We start from the raw sequence: 24,752 nt of genomic DNA on the forward strand, positions 1-24,752 counted from the left end.
ACAATAAATTCAAAATTTCATGTGACATTCCCGGATATTCCCATATAACCTAAAATATTCTCAAATGGAATATTGATCTACTTTAATTAAATGTTTGCACATCGATAATGACTTATCGATAGATTATGGTACGACACTAAAGAAATCCGCCATTTGTTCGTTCAATTTTTGTTTAGGTATGCATGTTCATTACGTAGTTAGGGCACCTGCGTTCTTTTATTTTTTTCCATCCTCTAAGCTCATAATTTGTGACGACTTTAGTTTGTGGTTAAAGTTGTGGGATCGTTCGGGCGCAAAAAGGAAACAAAATTTCTATAGTAATTGTTTTATAATTATTTTTCGTAATTACATAAAATACGTCATTATCAACTAACACCAAATAAAATCTATGAGATCATTTTAACTAATTACAAAAATATTATTATTATTTGGCAAACAGCTGTACGACTCTATCACAAACTTTGGTAGCCGGGTAAATATTTTATATTATTTTATTATCTACAGGTTTTTATACACATATACCGACAAAACCCGTCGCTGCGATGGAATAACTCACACTTAAGTGTGTGATTGCAATACGGTGTCACCTTGTAGCTATTGCTACGAGAACGTCGCAGTCCAATCTCGTTGAATTGAAACAACTTCTTAACAAATTGGGTTCCTTGCGTTATTCAAATGATTGTTCTTTTTATAGAGATTCATCCATCATGTCTGCATTGTTTCTCGAAGCGGCAGTTTTGCTCATTTTTTTACCGGTATCCTCTATATGTATCCAAACTTTTCAATTCATGTTGGTTAAAGGAAATTTGTCATTTGTTTTACGAACTTCGCTGTCCATAAAATTGACATCTTGGAATTTTACTAAACCAAAACTCCGTATAAAGTGTAACTCCAACAATCCATAAAAGATTCATAACGTGCTTGTCAGCTCGATGCTTTCATTTATCAAATTTTGCGCTTTTTCATCTTCATCAATGTCACCTTCATCCAAGAGAGTGAACTCTGTTTTAATACTGCTAGAGTCCTCGCTGTCATTCACGTTAAAATACGTCACTGTTGCATAGCAGACAGAATTTTGATACGCAGGGCTGCTTCTAGCAGAGTTATACGCCGAATCCGTCCTGGTGGCATCAGAGTTACAGCCATCGAAACTCTCGTGCCTTGAGCTGTCATAGCTGTTATAACTAGAGTAGTAGGAGTTGTTTTCGTATGAGTCTGACGAGATGTGTAATGGAGGCATTGAGGCTCGGCAAGGGCAGAATCGTTGCAGGTCTATTTCGGAACTGGCGTCCACTGTACCGCTGTATGATGGTGATCGTATGAGCTCTGGAGACACGCGGTTGCGAGACGACTTTCGGCTTTTGTTCCTCTTGAAGAGTTTGAAGGCCTGGAACAATGGAAACAAATGTTAATCTACACGCATGTTCATTACAGTTGCAGTACCACAAGATCTGATGGGCACTGCCACTGCGCCTGTCGCCCTGACACATAAGTTGACAAATCCCATGTGGCTGTAATTTCACCAATTTTTAAGTTCTTATTGAATGTCACGGTGTCACCATGACATTAATTCTGCCGTCCACTAACTAAAACGCGGCTAAGAGACAAACGGTCAAATATCCGTTTTAAATAGCAAAAGATAGAGCAAGAAGATCTCTTTTAAAAACAGTTCAAATTAGTTAACGTGTTCTACTTATCAGAACTTACCCTAACGACGCATAGCTGAAGTATCATTAAACAATTTCAGTATTCTAAAACTGGGTTATGGTTTTTATTATAATCTCAAAAATATATTTTGTTGCTTAGCGACTTCTTTAGTTAGCCAACGGCAGCATCCACTTGTTTGTTATAATGCCGCCGATATCAATAGAATCTTTGTCCTGCAGAAACGTGCAGTTAGGGCAATTTACAATTTGGGTCCCAAAGTATCTTTGAGAGATAAGTTTAAGGAAATTAACATTCTTACACTAGCCTCACAATACATTTATGAAAATATAATTTATGTTAAAAGGAATAGTAATTTCTTTATGAAAAATAGTGACAGACATAACATTAATACGAGGAATAAAAATAAACTAGCTTTTCTTGATAGTCGTCTTCACAAAGTCAAACAATCATTTAAGGGGCAATGTATACGCTTCTATAACAAGATTCCGGTTGATATACAAAATTTGCCTTTCACGAGGTTTAAAACTATAGTGAAACAAAAACTTTATACTAAAGGTTATTATACAACTTCTGCGTACTTGGATGACAAAAATCCGTGGTAGTAACCCGTTTAGCTCATGGAGGTAGTCTCAATCTGATGTTTCAAATAAAAAAATATTGCAAATGTTATTTACAAAGAGCAACCCCTAGAGTTTCTTGCTCATTCTTCTCAGGGGAATCTGCCTTACGAATGAGCGGTAGAGTTTAACCATTGTGACGATTTCAAGTGTAATAATGCTTACCTATGAAATAAAGATTATTTTGAATTTGAATTTGAATTTGAATTTGAATTTGTCAATACGAAAATCGAACACCCAGAAAAATCCCATCTGTGAGAAATCAATTTTTTGAGTATACTAATGATTATTGTTAAGATAAGGATGCAATCATAAAGCTTTGATTACGATTAAAAAGATTAAATATAATGGACATAATCCACCAATCCCAAACAATAACAATACTAATGTACTACACAACCATATTAACTACCTGACCTCAAGGTAAGGAATTCCTGTACTATGAGTACCAGAGCAACAGAATTCACCAGATTTAATCATAGGTATCATCATCAACCCATATATCCCACTGCTGGACACGATTCTCTCCTCAGGCAAGGGTTTTAGGCCATAATCCGCGACGCTATCCCAAGATGATTATATATTATTAAACCCCTTCAGTACCTAAATTCTAAAGCAATATCCGAATTCATTGTTCATGGCTTATAATGTTAATAAACATAATAGTAATGTTTATTCACGTGAAGTATTACTAACTGTCAATGACCGTTGTTAATTCTAACTCTAGTTAAGTTCATTGACTCAAGTGTGTTAGCACTAATATCTATCACGATAACTTCCTTGTATACCATGGATACATAGACACGGTAAAACCGACTCAAATATTCTATTTCCCGTGGTTAATCCGGATTATTTAGGATTATATAAACACGAAGCTTTATTGTAGAAGCCTCTGATAGATCGGGCGTTGGACTTTGCACAATCCCTTCAGGTCCCTTGCCCTTTCCCAAAAGTTAACAGCCTAACTAGTTGCTAGTCTTTATTGAACCTGAAGGGCAGTAACTTGAGATAACTGCTGAACATTTGTAAAACATGTGAATTAACCTTTAAACTTTCTCTAAATTTAATTTGCCTTCAGAAATATGAAGTTTCAGCGTATTGTATTTCTACATAACAATTTATATAATCATTTCATATGCATTTCATTTATTTAAAATAAAAAGCTTTTAAAGCCGACTATGTAAGTCAATATTTACCTAACACATCACCTAATAACCTGGCCTATTTCTAGCACCAAGAAGAAAATCTCACGTTACTGCGTTACGATTTAGAAATGCAAAGCGCAAGCTGTGTCTTGACGGTGTGCCGTGAACCAAGCTAAACTCAAAACTCAAAAATTTCTTCGATCCGGCTGGATTCGAACTGACGTCTTGTAGCATACCGTGCCAAACGCTATACCAACTAAGCCACGGAACGAGCCAGCGGACCTTACGAATTTTCCTATGTGCTTGCGCCGTATCTTTGTATTTGGTTTTTCAATTAATTTTTAGCTGTAGCGCCATCTATGAGAAATCTATTATATTTCGTCACCCAGTTAGACACCTTTACAGCTACCAGCCCCGGCTAGAGATGTCGTTATTCATTGTATTTAAATTTTATTGAATTGATTTAATAATTTATTAGTACAAGGAATGTTATTAATAATTATAACAAACTAGTGGAGGAATTTCACATAAAAATAATTTAATCAATTCAATAAAGCTTAAATATTCATCAACTTAAGACAGAACACCTCTTATATAGTTTAAGAGCCTGCAATAGGTGTAGCGCTGGTGTTGGTAGATGGGGCCGCTAACACTAGCTAAGTTACGAAAATACGCAGTAAATAATGACGTGCTACATTATGGATACGTGCGGGGGAAAAGCGGCAGAAGGGCGTCATTATTACTTAGCTCCGCGGGATTGTTGGGTTAGATAGCTCAGTTAGCTTAGTTCGCGGTGTACCCTGCAGTGCTGGTGAAACTACAGGCACGTGAGCTTGTCAACTTGTCTCAGGGTGGCGGGTGCAATAGCAAATCCCCCGATTATTCTATAGTCGTATCCCCTACCACCAGGCGCACGGATTATTCGTCCTATCTTAATAGTCTGGCTAGCTTAATCCAGTAATCCTATTCGTTAAAAGCCTAGGTAAGCCAATCTCACGTCGTTCGAATCGATGTACTTACTAGTTACCATTAAAAATAGTTTTGTCAACACTATACTAGATGTGACATGAAAAACAAATTAACAAATCGACAATGCAATGCAACGCTTGTAGGTCATATCATTTTACGAAACAAGTGCTGATGAATTATCAATATTAGACATGTATCGGCCTTCTTTCAATTAGGGCCAATAAAACAAGCACCGATCGCTGAACGTACCACGCTAAGTGATGAGGCCATTATCACAAAGTAGAGGGACTTAAAAAAACAACGCATTAACTGTGTATTTATAGAAAAAGAAAAGGGACAAGTAAAAACGAATTTCGGTATAATTTAAAGGGAACCTCTTTGCTTTACTAAAACCCTGGTCCCTTAAATTCGCAAAACAAACGAAGGGTTTAAATGGATGTGGCGAATACACACGCGTCAGATAGCCACATAAATTGTCTAGTCTCATACTACGATATTCCCAGTACTATGAGTACCAGAGGAAAGAAATTCCCTTCCAAAATCAGAAATATCCATCTTCCAAATTGGTCCTCCGCCCCGAGGCCGTTGTAACAACATGTGATTTTAATGTACACTAGGTGCTGTTAGTTCAGTAACTGAGTCCATATTTATAGAATTGGCAATGAGCATAATTTATTGCCAAATTTGCCACTACATCTCCTGCAACTGGTGCAATGTAAATCAGCCATTATGTGTATATCGGGAAGAGCGTTCACTCTTTCGTTATTCATTTCTTGTAGTTTGTGTGATTTATGTAAGACACTACAACAATACCGCGTTAAATCATATAAATCATAATAATATTGTATATTTATCCTTTGTATAGCGCAATTTTTACATTCTGGACTGGCATTGTTTATAACAACCGGCTGGCAGACATAGTTGGATTACACTAGGCATTGTACTGATTGCATAACACAATGCTTTTACTATTCGGTTTTAAGCAAACTTTTAAAAGGCAAAAGAATCTAAAGATAGAAAATGTTTATTACGAAATACCAAACAACTTGTCTTAAATATGGTTATCTATTGGCACGACAAAATCAATTATCTGTGGACCTTTTTTTTTTTTTTTTTTTTTAACGCTCACACTCAACATAGCCCCGCACTAGGGAAACCCTGTGCCGCGGGTGCCATGGACACACACATAGACAACCACAAATTACACCCAAACTCACGAGAGAAATAAATGTAGGCCATACAAATATTTCTCCCGGCCCGGGAATCGAACCTGGGACCTCTGCGTGGCAGTCCGGCATGGTAACCGTTCGGCCACGGAGGCAGTTTTGACTTTCATAGATATAAAAAACGGTATAGTATAATAGAGATGATCGTCAGTTTTCTTTTTCTTTCGTCTTTTCATTAGAGGCCTTGAATTTAGTAGCAGTAGAGCTTCTTGTGAAAAAGTTCTTCCAGAGAATTACTGCCAGCTTCTATTTCTTCCACAAAGCAGTAATGTGAGCGTTACTGCGCTCCAGTTTTGATGGATAAGGGTAAGAAATTATAGGCGCATTGGACTTGTCAACTTATGTCTCAGGGTGCCGGCTGCAGTGGTAGTGCCCCTCAGATGTTTGTCATCTAAAGTTTTGAGTGGCCGACTTGTTCATCTCATTACTTCGTGTTATAAAAATATTTACGACTAGATACGATTTCTTGCAAGTCTGCACTGAATAGGGGTTGTTTTCCAAAATTTCCAAGCGCTGATGAACAGCTGGAGTTTATAGCCTTTATTGCTCCACAATTTATCTAAGGCAAAATATAGCTTTCTGGGCACGGTCCGCATAATTATGGTCATAGATTAAATTGTTTTTTTACGTCTCTGAACGAATGCATGATTGAAATGAACGAATGAATAAAGTATATTTCCTTTATTGAATGCCACTTAAATATTCAAATTCATTCGTGGTATAAACCATAGGTATATAATGAAGGTGACATTGGTATAAGTGAACGAACCAAGTTATTTGTGCCAATAAATGATATATTACTGTTGACATCGCGGACAGATACACACCGAGATACCCTTTTGGGAATATAGTGGCATACGAAAGGGGGGCGGGAGGTACAGTCAACCACCTGTGTGTCAACCACCAGCATATGTGCGTCATTAGTAACTGTATCGACTTACAGAATCGGAAGGGTTCAGTAAATAGTTATTACAAAAATAACTAGAAATATATTTTTGTTTCATAATACTTTTGTTAATTTACAGACGGCAGCACATCAAGTTACGCATTGACGGATCCTCTTCCGTTGCACTGGAGGCGATATTCGAGCTTGACGTGCTGTTGATTGTACTAGTATAAACGACGCGCAAATTGCCAATACCGCCGTCACAATACATTAAAGTACTTGCTAGTATTCGAAATCGTTTTAGTCCAGATCGAGGGTGGTCAGTGGCCGTGACCAGGAGCCAGTGACCCGGGAACTGGACAACTTTGTGCTTTTTAACTGTGGACGTGGGGATACCCCTTCTTTTTTAAGTTAAGGGTTCAAACCGCAACTAACCCGATGAATTTATTTTAATTTTGGATTTGCCATCAGATAACTTTAAACAAAACAAGAAGTTTTAAATTTGTTTTAGTTTATTGAATGTCACGATGTTTTACTAAGACGATATTCAATATTTTTTACGCAATTACTCCATTGTTTTTTTTATCTTTATTTATTTAAGAAATTTTGTACAAAGTATAAAAATAGTAGTAGTTGCCAGTTCCATCGTCTTTTTGCCTGTTTCGTGTTGCTTAGTATACAGTTACAGTATACTACGGATATTCGGTTGATCTGTATGTTCCTCATCAACGCCGCCCTCTGTTGCTCGTACCGGACACATTCCAGTAACAAGTGATATGCATCTTCCACTATTCCACATATCCATTACTTTGTTATAACTATTAATACAAAGACCGAACATTAAGAAAAATACCTTTGCTACGACTGGACTCGAACCCAGCCACATCGTGCCGTGCCAGAAACCTTACTGATTCGAATACATCCGGATCGAGGGAATTTTTCTTAGTGTTCGATTTTTTTTAATAATATTTTAGCGCGTATTTTAAAACCATAAATCGATACCTCTTACTTAACTTACTCTAATTTAACTTTCCGATCTGTTCTGTTTTTATTTTGTTTTATATTTCTTTATTCTTTTCCCCAAAATTAGTTTTTTTGCTTTTTTCGAATTTTGTTTTTTGTTTTTTTTATTTTTTTTACAAAATTCGAGGAGCATAACATTAGTAAATAAATATGGCTGCTTACAAAAATACAGAAAATGACCAAAAAATATAGTTGGCGTAGTGTCTATTAGAGGTATCGAAATCATCATAGCAACGCCAAACCCTACACATTTTTGCAAGGCGTCGAAAACTATTGCAGTTAGTTTCCAGATGTTAGGTACCTCATCCAGGGACAGAACTTCTCAGACTTTCATTTGTTTTGGTATTTACAAAATTCTTTGAATGAACACAACTTTGATAACGAAGAGACCATCAAACAAAACCGAAGCAACATTTTATAAGACAGATATTTACGAAAGGGAATTCTAAAATAACCGAAAGATGGCAAAAGATCGTAGATCAAACAGCTAATACTTAGTTGATTGAAGTTAGATATTAATTTTTTTAAATTATTTTTTAATTTACAATTTAATACCATTCGGACTTTTGGACCAACCCAATAAAATAGCATAATACAGAATTTCAGAGGGAAATATTATCAAGTCAATTACTACTTTGAAGCTTAGGTAAATATACACAGCCTTTCAGTTCACAACAACGAATAACTTTAGCTAACAAAAGGGAACTGTTGCCAGCTTTCTAGGCACGATGACCTCCGGGCACGTCTTTCCTGGAAGAACTAAAGATAGAAAATGTCCATTTTTTTGTAGAGATATAGAGTTTCAATATTCAATTTTGTTGAGTTACAGGAGCCTAAAACACCCTGTGTCTTAGGTATCTTCCCCTCTCTTGATATATAGTATTTCGTTTATTTAAATCCATGTAAATGTATTAAATGCAATGATAGCCCAGCGGGAGAACAGTTCGTTGTAGCAGCACATACCTATGGTTTCTATTTGTTAAGTCACGCACATGAATGAAGTAATGAAATATCCTTTTCACCTCACGACTCCTAAAGACTTTCTTTCTCATTAGAAATCTGCGCGCAAAAATTTCTTGCACGCTAGTGTGGAAAAGGTTTTTGAAATTCGAACTTGACGATGTACTGTGGTGCACAAAACTTTTTCTTTGGATGAAAAAAAAGATAATGGCACGTTTAATTAAAAAACTTATGTTTTGTAGTTCAACAGTTTTTCTTTCATCTACCATTTTCCTCGCTATAGTGAAGTGAAATGTTATGTGTTTCGCTCGGCAGCTAAGTTGTTTCGCGTCTCATGCCTTGAAACCCTCGCTACGCTCAGGAATCTATTTTTGAACCATTCGCTTCCGTGCATGCTGTAGAAAATACAAAACCCCTCCTTAGAGGAACTCCGTTCCCAACAGTGGGATACATACGGATCTCTTCTGGGTCAGGATCCTAGGTAATTTTCATTAATCTTCCCCAAAAACCAGATTACATTTAATGACTAACTTTTCGACTAACCCCAGATTACTAGCAGTAAACAACATTTCTGTAGGCGTATCTGTGCCGCCCCACCCAGATATACCACGATTTATGTATTCTAGTTAAAGGACAGTAGCACGACCGAAGAGTAACCGTGTTAGGTTCAAGTTCCAATAACTATGTAGGTTAAACAAAGGCTTGTTGACTGAGCTTTCAATTTATTGTATTACGCCCACCTATACACATAAGATGTTGCTTCTGTATTGCAAACCAGGGTAGGGACATGTTACTTTGACGCGCCCTATTTAAATCACTTAGATCGCAATATCGTCAACCTATCTTGTGGTTGTCTATGTGTGTGTCTATGGCACCCGCGACACAGGGTTTCCCTAGTGCGGGGCTATGTTGATTGTGAGCGTTATTATTTATACATCCCTGTGCCGGACACTTGTCTCCTCTCAGGCGAGGGTTTGGGCCATAGCCGCCCCGCTCTGGCCCATGTGAGTTGGTGAATTCATACATTTTCCGACGGTTGTGAACCCTTTCGATGTGCTGGTACGTGTACCGAAAAGCTCATGGTAAATTTCAAATTAAATGTCGCACGTGCAATCCCGGATTCGGACCCACGGCCTCTGCTTGAGAGGTCAAACCGTTAGGCTAACTGTGGCTTTAACCATTATTTAAATGTAATTTTAAAAACGCGTTGTGTTATTAGCACCGATCGCAACCACTTATAGTTAAAATTTGGAATCGAACTTTTAATTTTACAAAATCTTTTTGGTTTTTTTTAAGTCCTCCGGCCGTAGCCTTCGTAATTCACATCAAAAACCCTATGAAAACAGTCTTTATCGAGTTCTTAGGTTTTCGCGATTGTTACACATAGGAAATGAAACTATTTTTCCGGATTTAAATCGCGTATATTTGTTTTTTCATACAAACCGACGTTTCGGGCCCTTTACAGGTCTGGTCATGGGACCTGTAAAGGGCCCGAAATCAATATACATTTCCTAAAAATACTCTTTGTTTAATTTTTTAATAAATTGTTTAAATCTATTATCAACCACTTCAAAAAAGGATGTAAGTTACGAGATCACTCCGGCATTTGTGAACTGATTTTGATGATTATTTTTTTGTTGGAAAAAGGGTATCAGTATTGGTCCCATTTAAATTTGAAGAAAATATTCCACCTCTAAGGGTGGCAAACTAGGGGATGAATCCCGGATCGCCGAATTCGCGCACTTTTCGGTAACCAGTCTCAATAAAACTTGGCAAATAGATGCAATTCCACGAACAATTGAAGTCGGTTTTGTTTTTATAGAAAAACTTATAATTCGCTCATTCGGTGCTGCATTGCCGTAATTGCGAATTTTGGCAAAACTAATTAAGTAACAACACATTGTGTTAACATACTTAATTAAATTTATATATTCATTTTTACTTCACATTGGCGAAATTATTGATTATTTCGATGGGGCCATAAGATTTAAAAAACGAAAAATAATTGTTGTCTGATTTTATTTCCAAGTCTCAACCCTTAAACAACTATTTTTCATGCGTTTTTTTTTGAAGATGATACAAAATTCCTCATGCTCTTTCCACCAAAGTTCTAGTACTAGAGTGGCAGATGCAGTAGCTGTGGTACAAAAAGCACGCAAGCAAGCAGCAGCTATCAAATATATCCTGGTAGCCTTCCTCACTAGGACGCGACTTCTAAATATGTGTATATATATATAGCGGTATTATTTATCTCCCACATTGACTTACAATTATATGGACGTCGGGTCCGCGCTAAAATGTGTCCGAACTTATAAGGCGTTAAAATCGTATGCAGAGCGTCATTCGCACTTTAGTCTTCGTTTGTTTGACTGGCAGCGACGCAAGCAAAATTAGACAGTACTGCGATGACATTACAATTTAAAGCTTTTTCATATTCCTTTACATGTCACTACGTTTAAATAGGTTGACTTGGGACATTTTTTTCGTGGTTTTTGTATTATACCCGTCGTCCATTTATTTGTAAGTCAATGATCTCCCATAATTAATATTCAGTGGGAGTAGTCATCGTTCCAGGGAAAATTTTAACGCCGCAATTCATTATTGGCATGAAATGGGTTCATGCCATCTAGCGGATTGTGTTAAAACTACAGTATGCGTAAAATAGTTTTCTAACTGGTAACAAAACTATTTTTAATTTGTGTTTTAAATTAGGAATTTAAGATTACAGGATTTTTTAAGATTGGAAACCTGATTGAAAAACCTGATTGACCGCTCGCAGCGATAAGGCCGCATTTGCCCACATTAATTTTAAGTTGTCTATGTACTGTTTTTGTTTTTTGTGTATGAGCAATAAAGTGCATTATCTATCTATCTATCTCATTAAGATGAATTCACGAACGAAAGATAGAAATAACCAATAACTGAAGTAATTATAATTCATACTGATTAGATTCCAAGAAAAAAATATACAAATATCACAAATGAGAACACATTTTCTTGCGTACGGTTATTAGAATCCATATACATATATTACGTCGCGAACTTATACTATTTTTAGCATAATTTTTCTTTCATGCAAACTTGAGAAGGTCGTGTTTTTTATTCTTTATACAAAGGCATTGTTGTCTAATACTTATTTGTGGGAGCTATTCATATGGGTTGTGGAACGTGAATTTTGTTTGCCAGGTTTACCTCAGGCTCAACGCCTCATTATAGCGCGCGTACTGTGTAAGTGGCAAATAAACAAGGGAATATCAAATAATATTTTTATTGTCGCCGATAATAACCGGCAAACGGTCAAAAGGTCAACCTCATCGAAAGTGTTTACAGTAGCTTAAAGACCGCCTATTGACCGTGAGACGTAAATAAAATTGGCTGTTTATTGCTGTGGGATGGACACGTTCCTCTGCCCCACTAGCATGCGGCCGGAGGTTCGCCTCGCGCGCAGCTAGCGCGTAGTTGCGATCTAGTCTAGGGAATAATGGCGAGAAAACGCGCGGAACACGTGAGTTGCCCTTTAAGTCGATAGTAGAGGATGCGCTAGACATTCTCCAGTCCCTCCAGTCGCGTAGGAATTTGGGAACTGGAGAGACGCCGTTTTTCGGCGTCGGGAAGTAACTGTGTCCTACAGCTCCGCCACCAAAGAGGAGATTTGGTAGTCAGCTTAGAGTCGACGGCTTAGCGGTGACAACCGTTAGAGAAGTGAGTGTGCCTACAGCTCCGGCACATATCTGAAGAATACGTGTACGGGTGCTGTACGTGCACGTTTACAGAGAACCGGATGAAGTCCGTTCAAACGGGCTGATCTGGGATTAGGACCTGACTTAGATGGTTCCTGCGTAGGCATGCTCGCATTATAGTGCTCTTCTCGTATACCCTAAGGGTCGGTAGAGAGGGTGACTATAATCAAAACTAATATAGGAAGGTATGGGGTTGTTTATTGCTGTTTCAGCATAATGCTATTTTTGAGCATGCATCGGTGTTTTTTTATATATTTAATTTTTATGATATCCAGTGACGCCACAAGTCAGTTATGCACTTGGTGGTATGGGACACGCCGGTCCAGAACAGTTGCAGTTCCACTCAGAGCTTTAAATCGCAATCTGAGGGACACTGCCACTGCGCCTGTCACCCTGAGACATAAGTTAATAAGTCTTATGTGCCTGTAATTTCACCGGCACCCTATCCTTTAAAACCGGAACGCAGTAATGCTCGTATTACTGTTTGGCGGCAGAAATTGGTAAAAAAGCAGTACTTCCCTGGACGAAGAGCTCTACTGCTACTTGTATTTCGAATGATGCTTATGTATTTAACACAGAAATAGGATCTAATAAGGTTGACCTAATCTTCTTAAAGATCACCGGGTCAGTTTGGTTGTTACGCATCACAGTTACGTAAACAAAAATAAGTTTCAAGAAAGATTAATTATTATTCAGCAGCCAATTATAATTTTTAATATTTGACTATAGTTTATCTAGCTTTTTAATTTTTATTTCAATTTTGCCCATCTTTTTACTACCATAACGGCAGATATACAAACCATATTTGTGTTGCAAAAACGAGCGATTCGTTATGTATACCGTTTATGCTGTCGGGTTTCTCTCAGAGAAAAGTTTAGGGAGACTGGTATCATGACTGTGGCATCACAGTACATTTACTCAAATATTTTATATGCCCGTAAAAATATACATAATTTCAATAAGAAAGAAGATATCCATAATATTAACCTCAGAGCTAAGTCCAAACTCATGGTACCACGACTTCGTTTAACTAAGGTAAACGATTCTTTTATGGAGAACTGTGTACGTTTTTACAATAAGATTCCGGAACATAATTATATTAAGATTACCATTTGCTAAGTTTAAAACTTATATTAGAAGTGTTTTAATTGAAAAGTCATATTACAAAATAGAAAGAGTGTGTGTTAGATAAAGATGTACGGAAAGACAACAGAACTCTACATTCCACACAAATATGATTCAAAGTGTATTCCATAGCATTTAAGTTTATTTGAAAAGAGCAATCCCTAGAGTTTCTTGCTCGTTCTTCTCAGGAAGGTCAGCGTAGTGAACGAGCAGTAGCTTAAAAATGACGTTGCCAAGTGTAAAAATTTTACCTATGGAATAAAATATTATTTGACTTTGACTTTGACTGTGACAATACACTTTACGTCTGACGAAAATTCTGTGACGGTGATTGTCGAAACATAACTATTAAAACAAGAAACAAAAGTTCTACAACTAAAACCATCATTGACATAATGTTTTTTACCCATTGACTTACAAATAAATGGACGACGGGTCTAATACAAAAACCACGAAAAAAATGTCCCAAGTCAACCTATTTAAACGTAGTGACATGTCAAGGAATATGAAAGAGCTAAAACGTTGAATTTAAATTGTAATGTCATCGCAGTACTGTCTAATTTTGCTTGCTTCGCTGTCAGTCGAACAAACGAAGACTAAAGCGTGAATGATTCTCGATTTTAACGCCCTATAAGTTCGGACACTTTTTAGCGCGGACCCGACGTCCATATAATTGTAAGTCAATGTTTTTACCATTCTGTTGTATGTGACCGGCTGACAAATGACGGACACGGATCAAAAGACTACTGGAGTTAGTTGAGCTGATTTTGTTACATTATGAGAACTGACTAGACTCCGGAACACCGCAGTGCTGCTACCCTAAAGAAATTGGTAGGACGGAGGTAAATGTTAATCATTATTTAATAAATTTGCAAAAAAGGATCTAACAACGATAAACCTGCCCACTTTCCTTTATGCACGACAACGATACGCCCATTGTGTTATACATTTTATGTCTAGTGGGTATCCTATTTACTCGAAGGTTGCTTTCTCGTGAATTTAGGATTACTTACAGTAATGTTCTTTTTTGCCCCAAAGACTACGCGGGCACTTTTAAAAGATAAACACGCTTCTTGAGTAAGGTATAATGGAAAAGAAAGGAAAAATACTGAAGGCAGACTTGGATGGATTGGATAGAGAATGAAAAGATCATATCCTTTTAATCTTGCAAGTTGAACAGAGACGCTTCTTAAGCAAAGGGCGTGGGTTCGAATCCGGGCTTCCACCTCAGTTTATGTGCGAAATTTAATTAGAAATTAACGGTGAGCTTTTTCAGTGAAAGATGATGTTTAGAAGCTGCAGTCAACTACTTCTTATTTATTCAAGATGAACAGATCGTTGAGCATCACTTCTTGACTAAGGAAGATAGGGGAAAGAAAGGGAAGACTTTGACATGAATTTGAACTTGTTTGCAAAGTTTTTTTCCGTAGCGACGTCTGTGTGAAATTATTTAGAAGTGGAAAGAAAAAATATAGAAAGAAGTATTTGTACCCGCGTCAAAGAACATATAGCTAATGTCAAACACCGTCGCGTAAACAAGTCTGCAGTCTGCGAGCATGTCATGGATAAACCTGCACATTCAATGAAGTTTGACAAACCCCAGGTCCTTGCAAAAGAAGTCCGTTATCTACCCAGGATGCTGCGAGAGGCCATTGAAATTAAAAAACATCCTAATTTCAACAGGGAAGATGGTTTCTCCGTACCACCAGTTTGGGATCCAGTATTTCCTCCAATGAAAAATCCCAAACAGACATAAGACTGCAGTACTAATTAATATGTTTTAGTTTTTTCTAATTTCTATTAATAATTAATAATAAATTAAACTTAATAAAAAATTCATTCAATAAAATAATTTGTAAAACTTAATGTAGTAAATGTTTTCTTTGTAAAATTAAAAATGAGGTATTTAATTAATAACAATTGTAACTATAGTGAAAAAATAGGGTGGTTTGCATTAATATTAGATATAACTGATTGAAGACTGTACCACCTCAGTCAACCGTGACCATGGGACCTGTAAATGGCCCGAAACGTCGGTTTGTTTGAAAAAACAAATATACGCGATTTAAATCCGGAAAAATAGTTTCATTTCCTATATAGAAAGGTTTTTATCCATCACAGGAACCGCCAGCACCGGCGCCCATGTAGCGTCAGGGTGCAATCAATACTCTGGGGTCCCTCTAGTAGGTACGCAATGAAAGTGGAATACTTACATTTATATTTGGCCCAGTGATTGGAGGTTCTGGTGCGAATGGCGCAATTATTAATGATGTTGGGAAACAAGACCCGTTAACTTCGCTTACGCTTTAACCCTGCACCATAGGTAAAGTCCGCACTGGGGACCGCAATAATCGAATCTTCTAATATGTTACATCGTGATAGCACTACGCACGATCCCCTACTAAGAGAAAAATATAAAAGTGATCACAACAATTTCTTACAAAACTTCTCTCATAGTGAGTTCACTCAAATGAATACCATTTCAATGTACTTATTTCATGCTTCGTATACCGCGGATAAGTATAGCTAAAATTAGAATATTCTAGTGACATAAATGTTAGGCTTTTACGTCAATAATTTTTTCGACAAATATTTAGAAAATGGATCCTATAAAATTAATTTGGGTCAAAGCAAAAGCGTCGAAAACGAAAAGCGTTTACCGGTAAACGAGTGTCTATTTCACAATTTTATTGCCAAAAATACTTCAATCGGCTTCCCGAAATTCGAGGAAATTGCTGTGTGACGTAATACTTGAAGCTTTGGGAACACGACAACTTAGATAATATTTTATAGACCTCAACCTTTGGAAAGAAAAGAAACCCAAGTAATATAATTTTTATATAATTTGTTTTTAAAATCTGGGTACGATGGCTCGTTTTGAAACAATTTTGAGTAGCAGTGCAGTTTCTTGTAAAAGAGCTCGTGCAAAGAAGTGGATAGATAGATAAAACGTTTATTCATACAAGCAGAAACAAACAATTAAAATCACTTCACAAGGTGTAACACAACACACATAGAACTTAAATTAGATTACACATTTACATGAACGCGTATTTATACAGAAAAACAAAATTTTGTACTGGCCATACCAAATTGCAACAGTTAGTTCTGAAATAGTAATGACAACGCACACATTCGTAGCCCTGGACTAGGGAATTCTTCTAGTGCCACGGAACACACACACATAGACAACCACAAATTACACCCAAACTCACGAGAGAAATAAATGTAGGCCCTAGAAATATTTCTGCCTGCCCGGGAATAGAGCCCAGGATCTCTGTGTGACAGTCCAGCGTGGTATCCGATCGGCCACGGAGATAGTTAATGGCACTGACTCAGCATAAATAAGTAAGCCATTCCACCAAAGTCGAAAGGCCATCACACGGAAATACATATAACTAAAAAATTAAATCAAGAAGGTATGTAAAATACTACCACCGGGTCTTTCCGTTTTTCCGGTTTTGAAGGGATGAGACTTGTCAAGTTATGTCTCAGGGTAACGGGCGCAGTGGCAGTGTCCCTCAGCTCTTTCTGTTTAAAAGCTCTGAGTAGCACGTCTGCTATGAACAGTCATGTCGTTTAACAACAGGCGCACGACTTTTTCATTTATAAAAAAAAAACAGTTCTGAAATGTATATACCTTTATTTAATTATTTAGGATATAGCAAATTACAGGCACATGAGGTTTTTCAACTTATGTGTCACGAAAAAAACGGCATTTTTTATACCAGAGGGTCGACCGCGAGTCTTCAAATCGATTATGATTTCAAAAGTCGTAAACATAAAATTCAATGCTACATTTCTGCACAGGCGAAGTGGTCGTTATGCATGACCGATCAATCATCAATAACCTATCGTTAACTCTGACAGCATTATACCGAATGACGATTACTTTTTAATTCCACATATTACGTGTGCCCAGGACGCAACGTTTAAATTTAGAAGGGCTAAGCTTATTTCTTGGCTAGCAGCTAATCTTGTGGAAGTCTTCTCCCGTACTTCGTGCAAGACAATTACTGTGAAATGAGTAATATCTAACCAAATGAAAAGATGCATGATGCGAATGAAGCTTCATTCTTCAACATTGTCTTTTTGATTTGGTCGAATATCACTTCAAAGTTTTGGACGTGTGTCAGACGGAGAACGGCACTAGACACCCTGTAGGGCTAGCACGGCAGGGCGCGACTAGCGCGAGAGCGACATAAAGCGCGGGATTTCTAAGCGAGAGTAGCAGTATATCACGTTTCATGTCGCGCTCGCGTAAGTCGCGTCCTGTTGTGCTAGCCCTACTGGTCACTGGAGCCTTCCGCAACACGAATTAAAGGCTCGACTTCGGTGCCCGAACGGCTTATACTGTGAGAGTTAAATGAGGAGATCCTGGATCCGATTACCGCTGGGATCAATTCGGAAAATTAACTTTTCTAAATTGTTCTACTTTGATGTTCCAGGAAGTGCCATACATAAAATATGTCTCTAAGTGTATTCCATTTAAGTTTATTTGAAATGAGCAATCCCTAGAGTTTCTTGCTCGTTCTCCTCAGGGAGGTCAGCGCAGTGAACGAGCAGTAGCGTAAAAAGTGACGTTTTCAAGTGTAAAAATTTTACCATGGGAAATGATTGTTTCACTTTGACTTTGATCTCGTTGCTCTGTTAGTCACAGTACAGAGAATTCTTTAGTTTGAGACCAACATTGCGTCGGCGTTTTGTAGAATAGGGAATGCGCGATTTTGAGTTTTTATTTCATGGAAAAAGTTTTGGTTTTTCAGGACTGTTTTAAAATATTGCATTTAATTTATTTATTTTATTTAATGGTACGTTCAACCAGTCTTAAATTAAATTTCAAAACTTAACTTAATTAAATCAAAATTGAATTTTCAAACAGGACGTAAATAAATTTAAAAAAGTCGTTAAAGCTTAAAAAAAACCAAAATGGAGCTTTCGCCCTTTCTACAAAACACCGACGAATTATATACATGTGCGATAGTACACATATGCAGCATGTACTTATTCTACTTATGTACGATATTAGTTCAAAGTTGAGTACCCAGGTCTCGTTTCCTCCCCGATAGGCGTCGACAATAAATAACAAAACTTATCGATATACCTAACTTTGACAAGGGATAAGTCATTAATAACATTTAGGTGGTATGTATACCAATGTAATAATCAATAATTATCTCTTCTATTATATTTATTATATAAAAAAAACCGACCTCAAAAATTTGTGGGATTATACATTTACTTTTATTCAAATTAAGGGAAAGTGGGTGAAATCCATTCAACCGAATTCATCCCCTAATTTGTCACCCTTAGAGGTGGAATATTTTTTCAAATTTGAATGGGCCCACTAATGAGGTACCCCCTTTCCAATAAAAAAATCATCGAAATCGGTTCTCACATATCGGAGTAATTGCATAACACACACACACAAAAAAATATAGCCAAATTAAGAACCTCTTCATTTTTTGTAGTCAGTTAAAAACAGATTAATAACGCAGTACTTTTTATTGTAGTAATCTGTTAACATTATAAGTAAGCCTAGTTTTTGTCTGTTTTTGAGTTCTCTTATTTTTCTATTATTTATTTCATCATAATCATCAACCAATGTACATTCTATTGCTGGTTATGGGTCTCCTCTAACGACACGCAGATTTCTTCACAACGTTTTTTTCACTGTTTGCAATAGGTTTTCCTACTAGACATGTTTATTTATTAGTGAGTACAAGTTTATTTAGATATATTTATTAATTAATGCATTTTAAATTTTACCGTTGCACACTACGACTTTCACTCTGTTTAGCTGAAGAGATCGCTCTTAGAGATAAGGCTGGCCTTGCCCACATCAGTTCTGTAGTTGTTATTATATATTGTTTTATTCTTGACAGTATCATAATAACAAATACTGTCCGAAACAATAACCACCATTATTATTATAACGGTCCAGTAAAGTAATTTCATAAACAAATAATCGAATATCCTGGTAGTACAACAACGAAATATTTAAATAAACTTTTACACATTTAGAACGATAACATTACATCGTCATTAGTTTATCTTTTTACGCTTTACCCACCACCCTGTATGTATATTCGAAAGTCGAGATTGACGAGCTAAAACGTTACACCTTAGATGGATGTGTATACACCGTGGAAATTCCTGAATTTCAGTTTCGCGACGTGTGGGCGAAAATTATTGCGCAATACAGACTCGATACAATTTTACTCCAATATATTTTCTGTATGAGTTTCATTCAACAAAAATTACTATCGGCATGACGTAACGTTCTTCAAAAATAATTGCTTATAAATGCGAAATGATGTAACATAAATGTTTAAGAAGATTCCGACTTTTTTTTATGATACCAAGTGAAGAGACCAACAACAGTCGCAATTCACAAAGATTTGAGGGTACTATCACTGCGCCCGTCACAATGAAAAGTAAGTTGACAAGTACCACGTGCCTGTAATTTCAACAGCACCGCTTGGCGGCAGAAATAAATAAGGTGGCAGTACTTCCTGGACGAAATCTTTCACAAGGAGCTCTACTTCTACTAAAACTAGTGTAGTAACCGTTGTTCCACTGGGCTTCTAGTGCCTTCAGATTTGGCAACGTGACAGTGATAATACACACAAGAAACTAAATACTGTCGTAACTCAAAAATGGTTTAACTGAGAAAACACTATTTGTAAATAATAAATAAAAAAGGAAATAATCTTAATAAAGTTTTTATTGTATGTCGGAATGTTTCACCACTTCGATCCGGTTGGATTCGAACCAAACGTCTCCTAGCAAACCGCACCAGACGCTATGCCAACTAAGCAACGGAACAAACCAACGGACCTCACGAATTTTTCCATGTGTTCGTTGCAGAATCTTGTTTTTGGTTTTTAGCGACTTTTTTTTTATAAATAATCTTATTGCGAATAATGAGATAATTTTTGTTTAAACATAATAATTAGTTATCCACTTATAAACGAGAATTCAAATTCATTCGTTCCATTCAGTAATTTTGTGAGCTTTCAAATCGTGTTATCTCAATTCCAACATTTTTGAGTTACGTCAGTATTTTGTGTCATGTGCGAATGTATTTATATATAACGATGAGAATACGCTATAAAGTAATTTCCTTCCATAAATTCTTTAGAACATTTGTGTAGTTAGAACATAAATGATTAGGATTTTCTTTGAAATGCATTAATAAACATCCTAGATTGTGTTCGACCAGTCCAGTCATGACCCAGACGATAGCTCTATTATGTACGTTCATCAGAACTACAAAGATTTATTTAAAACAAGACAATGAATACAAATAGAGAAAGCCCAGCACCGTTATTCCTTTATAGGATTTTAAAACAAATTAGATATTGACATATTATTTGCTTTATACTTAATAATGACTTTGAATCGTAAAATTACCAGAGCTCAACTTAAACTGGAGATGTAGTGAACACAAACAGTAATTAATAAATCGTCATCTCTCATTACGGTAAGTGTAATGGATGTATTGTAAGGATAATGGAGTTTGCTCACGACAGCTTCTCTGTCTTCCGTCTTTCTAGATAGGTTTTTTTACTTTCATTAATTGATTTCACTCGAGTTCTTTAACGGGAAAATCATCAAGAAAAGTGAGGTTTGTAGGATTTTTGTCTAATTGTAAAAGAAGTTTAGCAGCTAGAATTACATGGGACTGCTCATTGCAAGTGCAAATAGTAATGTCGTCGGTGTTTCGTAAAAAGGCCGAAGGCGCCATTTCGAAACTGTTTTAAATTCAATCTTGTGAAATGACGCCACCTGGGGTGGCAAATTGGCTTCAACCATAAGTCCACACATACCTGTCGCAACTACATACTGCTTCAATATCAAATATTTTAGAAAACCTAAGAATTCGTGGATGTAAATATTTTAAAACAGTGGTTAAAACTTAAAACGTAACTAAAAAAAAAATATTGTATTGAAACCGATTGCAATAGAAAATACGTCGCAATAACAGCTCGTCTCATTTGTCGCCCTAAATGTCCAGCGCTTTTATGTTTCAATTTGTCGATTGTAATTGCGCAGGAGCTTTTTTTCGCTTCATTTGTCCGAAGCGTAAGGGTAGATGTATAAAATATTCAGCTTCTCCGCATTAGTTACATTTTTGTACACGCTCCTAGCTATCTCTAGGATTTTCTTCCAAAACTATATTATATTGCATTGTATTATGAGGGAAGAACAAGATTCTCAATGTGACTGTACTTTTTTTTGTATGTTACTACCGATTTTAACAAAACTTGGCACATTAATGCAATTCCTCGAATTTTTGGGGTCGGTATTTGTCATTGACAACTACAGTAGCTATATTTTTTTCTTCTTCAATTTTTGTTCAAATATGCATTCAGTGTCTCTATTTATTATAATAAATATTTTAAAAGTACAAAAATTTTGTTACTTAGTCTTTTATGAAACTTATAGTTTTAGTTGATTACTGCTACACTCATACACGTTCTACTGTTAACCGGGAACACAGCGAATGGGTAGCAATTGAAGAATCGATCATTGATTGGTAAAAAAATGTTTTCGTAAACAATTTTTTTTACCAAAATAAAGTCAGGCATGAACGACAGAAGTGTTAGATTATATAAAAATTAATGACAAATTTATGTAGCTGTAAGGCTCGTAACCAAATTGTTTTTATGTTATTAGTTTTTGTGTTCTTCTTAAATGTAGCCAGTAAATGAAATACTATTTATTTTGTTTTATATGCAATAGGAATGAAGTTATTTTAATGTTTTATTATTTTACGTCTAAGTAATACGATTATAATAACATTTAATGTAACTATTACTAAAATAAGTAACTATTGTACCACGCACGAGGACTGCCAAGAGTCCAGCTCTCAAAAATAAAAAAAAAAACAATTATTTATCATGAAGAATTTATTATTTTAATGTATGTCTGCAGTTTTATTTAGTCAGAAGATTTCGCACAAGTACATAATAATAATGTGTACATAACATTACGTGATTCGTATTTACCTGCCACTTTTTATCTTACTGATAACCCGTGATGAATAACGCATTAAATATGTAAACACGATCTTAGTGAATTTTTCGTCACACAATTTAATTGAAATTATGCGCAATACGAATTGTGTTATCTTTGAATTATAATTAGACTTATAATTAAAACTTTATTTATATAAAAAAAAAATTTCAAATTTTGTGGAATTGCATACACTTGCAAAGTTTTACTGAAATCGGTTCACGGAATGTAATAATGAAATCCAATGCACCGGATTCATCTTCAAAATTTGCCACCCTTAGAGGTGGCATATTTTCTTCAAATTTAAAATAGATCACTACAGAAGTACCACCTTTCTAACAAAAAAAGAATCATCAAAATCAGTTCACAAAATATGGCTGTGTAATCGCGTTACATATACACAAAAAATTACTGTCGAATTGAGGATCGTCTTTTTGAACTCGATTTAGTGCTTTTTATTATCATCACTATGAAGGAAAGTATTTAGGTCACAGTCCGCCACGTTTTCAAGAATTTCAGACTTTTTTAAGGGTTATGATATTAACGTGAAGTATTAAGCACTTGTACTTGTAATGTACGTAAATTGAAATTAAAAAAGTCATAGACAATGCCTTAAGGTATCAAACCGTCGCCCTCTCAGCTGAGAAAAAACCGTCTCCCCCTGAAATACCACCAGTCTTAACTATCATGGAGTAATATCGACTCATTAACTTAAACGGTAGATACATATCTTAATTTAGATTTAGGTCGCAATCCACCATCTTAAGGGACTCTTAAATAATGATATTTGAAGATTTAGGGATAAAATACGATATGATACTTAACTAGACTCTATCCACGTTTATTAAAAACACGTGTTTGTGATACTTTCAAAATAGCAGCCGCTTTATACACAAGTAGAGTACATCACTATCCTAAGTTGGAAACAGCAAAATCAACTTGCAATAAATTAACTCGATGAGAACCATCACATTCCAAATAAGTCAAGAAATCAAATAAAACTTTAAAAAAATCTCACCTTCAACCATCGCCTTCTGGTTTCTGTCAAAAACTCAGCCAGCACCATTGTCACAAACGCCAAGAGATCAAAAACAAAACACGGTAGCCAAATTCGAATCGAAAGAAAACTTTTGTGATCGCGTGAACAAGTTGGCTTTTCAACACAGCGTGTGCACGCTCCGAACGACGAAGAGGGAATGAATAAGGAGGGATAGGGTACTTTGTTTTATTCCCCTCTCGCCGCCCCCGCCGCGCCGCCGCAGCTGCCCTTTCACTTGTTGAGGGCATGCGGGATATCAGAGGTTCGGTCTGGAGTTTACGTAGTATATTGCTACGTAGTTTTGTATCGGCATCTGGTCACGTTTTCTACCATGATGCATTGTAACTACGCACGTACACGTCTGCGAAATTTTCTGTTATAGAATAATATTAACTAGTTTTTTGAACTCAATACGGAGAGCTACACGTGTTGGCAATGATATAGAAACACGTGACGTAAAGTACGTTTTTTTTTTAATATTACACATAGTGACAGGACGAACAAGTCGTGCGCCTGGTGGTAAGCGACAAGACTATCCAAAACAGTTGCAGTGCCACTCAGGGCTTTAAATCACAAAGAGCTGAGTTGTACCGCCGCTGCACCCATCACTGTGACCCATAAGTTACCAAGTCACATGTGACTGTAATTTCACTACCAACTACCTTTACCCTTCAAAACCGGAACGCAGTAACGCCCACATTACTGCTTGGCTTGCTCGAAATACGTGGCAGTACTTCCCTGGACGAATTCTTTTATACGGAGCTCTACTGCTATTAAAAATTAAAATAAGTTTTATTCCGTATCGAATAGTGTTTGATTTGAAAGTTTTTGAAGTTACAAAAAGAAGGAAGCATGCCTCTAGTGTAATAGTATAAAAATAGTTTATTATTAACCTTAGTGCACATCCCTATTGATATTATTCTTCTAGTATCGATAATAATCTCTATTGGTATTAGTATTATATAGTTATACATGTATAGTTAGTTGCTATATTTTGTTAATCACTACTGGTATAAATGTATGTGTTGTGCATTTCATTACTTTCAATTTTAGTTTACGCTTTTTGTGCGCGTGTTTTATATAACAGCGGAGACATGCTGAAAATCAGTGCGGTGTATGCGCGTATGCTCTACACAGTGTGTTCTCAGCTTGCTCCCCTTGCCACACAGTGATTGTAATTGTTGTAATTTTTATGTCATTTGAATAAATTGCGTTCAATGTTTCGTGTAGTAAATAAATGGTTTCATAATAATGATTATTCCGCCTTTCTAAACAAGTTACAATTCTAAAATTCGTGCCATTGCAAAGTCACATGTGTTAAAAGTGGTTTTAT

General features: G+C 36.3%; 1 protein-coding gene across 1 annotated transcript; it reads right to left on the bottom strand.

Moving 5' to 3' along the window:
* Positions 1–467: 467 nt before the first annotated feature.
* On the bottom strand, positions 468–23,573 carry LOC113230477. The gene is made up of 2 exons (XM_026464422.1): positions 23,399–23,573; positions 468–1,387 (listed from the first exon to the last, which is right to left on the bottom strand). The coding sequence occupies exons 1-2, from the start codon at positions 23,444–23,446 to the stop codon at positions 911–913; spliced, it is 525 nt and encodes a 174-aa protein (XP_026320207.1). The 5' UTR covers positions 23,447–23,573; the 3' UTR covers positions 468–910.
* Positions 23,574–24,752: the final 1,179 nt, after the last annotated feature.

The sequence above is a fragment of the Hyposmocoma kahamanoa genome, unplaced genomic scaffold, assembly GCF_003589595.1.
Source record: "Hyposmocoma kahamanoa isolate Upper Pololo Valley unplaced genomic scaffold, ASM358959v1 63, whole genome shotgun sequence".
Classification (NCBI taxonomy): domain Eukaryota; kingdom Metazoa; phylum Arthropoda; class Insecta; order Lepidoptera; family Cosmopterigidae; genus Hyposmocoma; species Hyposmocoma kahamanoa.

Coding starts and splice junctions, on each gene's coding strand:
- LOC113230477 (XM_026464422.1), bottom strand. CDS start 23,446: ATGGTGCTGGCTGAGTTTTTGACAGAAACCAGAAGGCGATGGTTGAAG. Junction 1,388..23,398: donor CCAGAAGGCGATGGTTGAAG/GTGAGATTTTTT, acceptor CCATTGTTCCAG/GCCTTCAAACTCTTCAAGAG.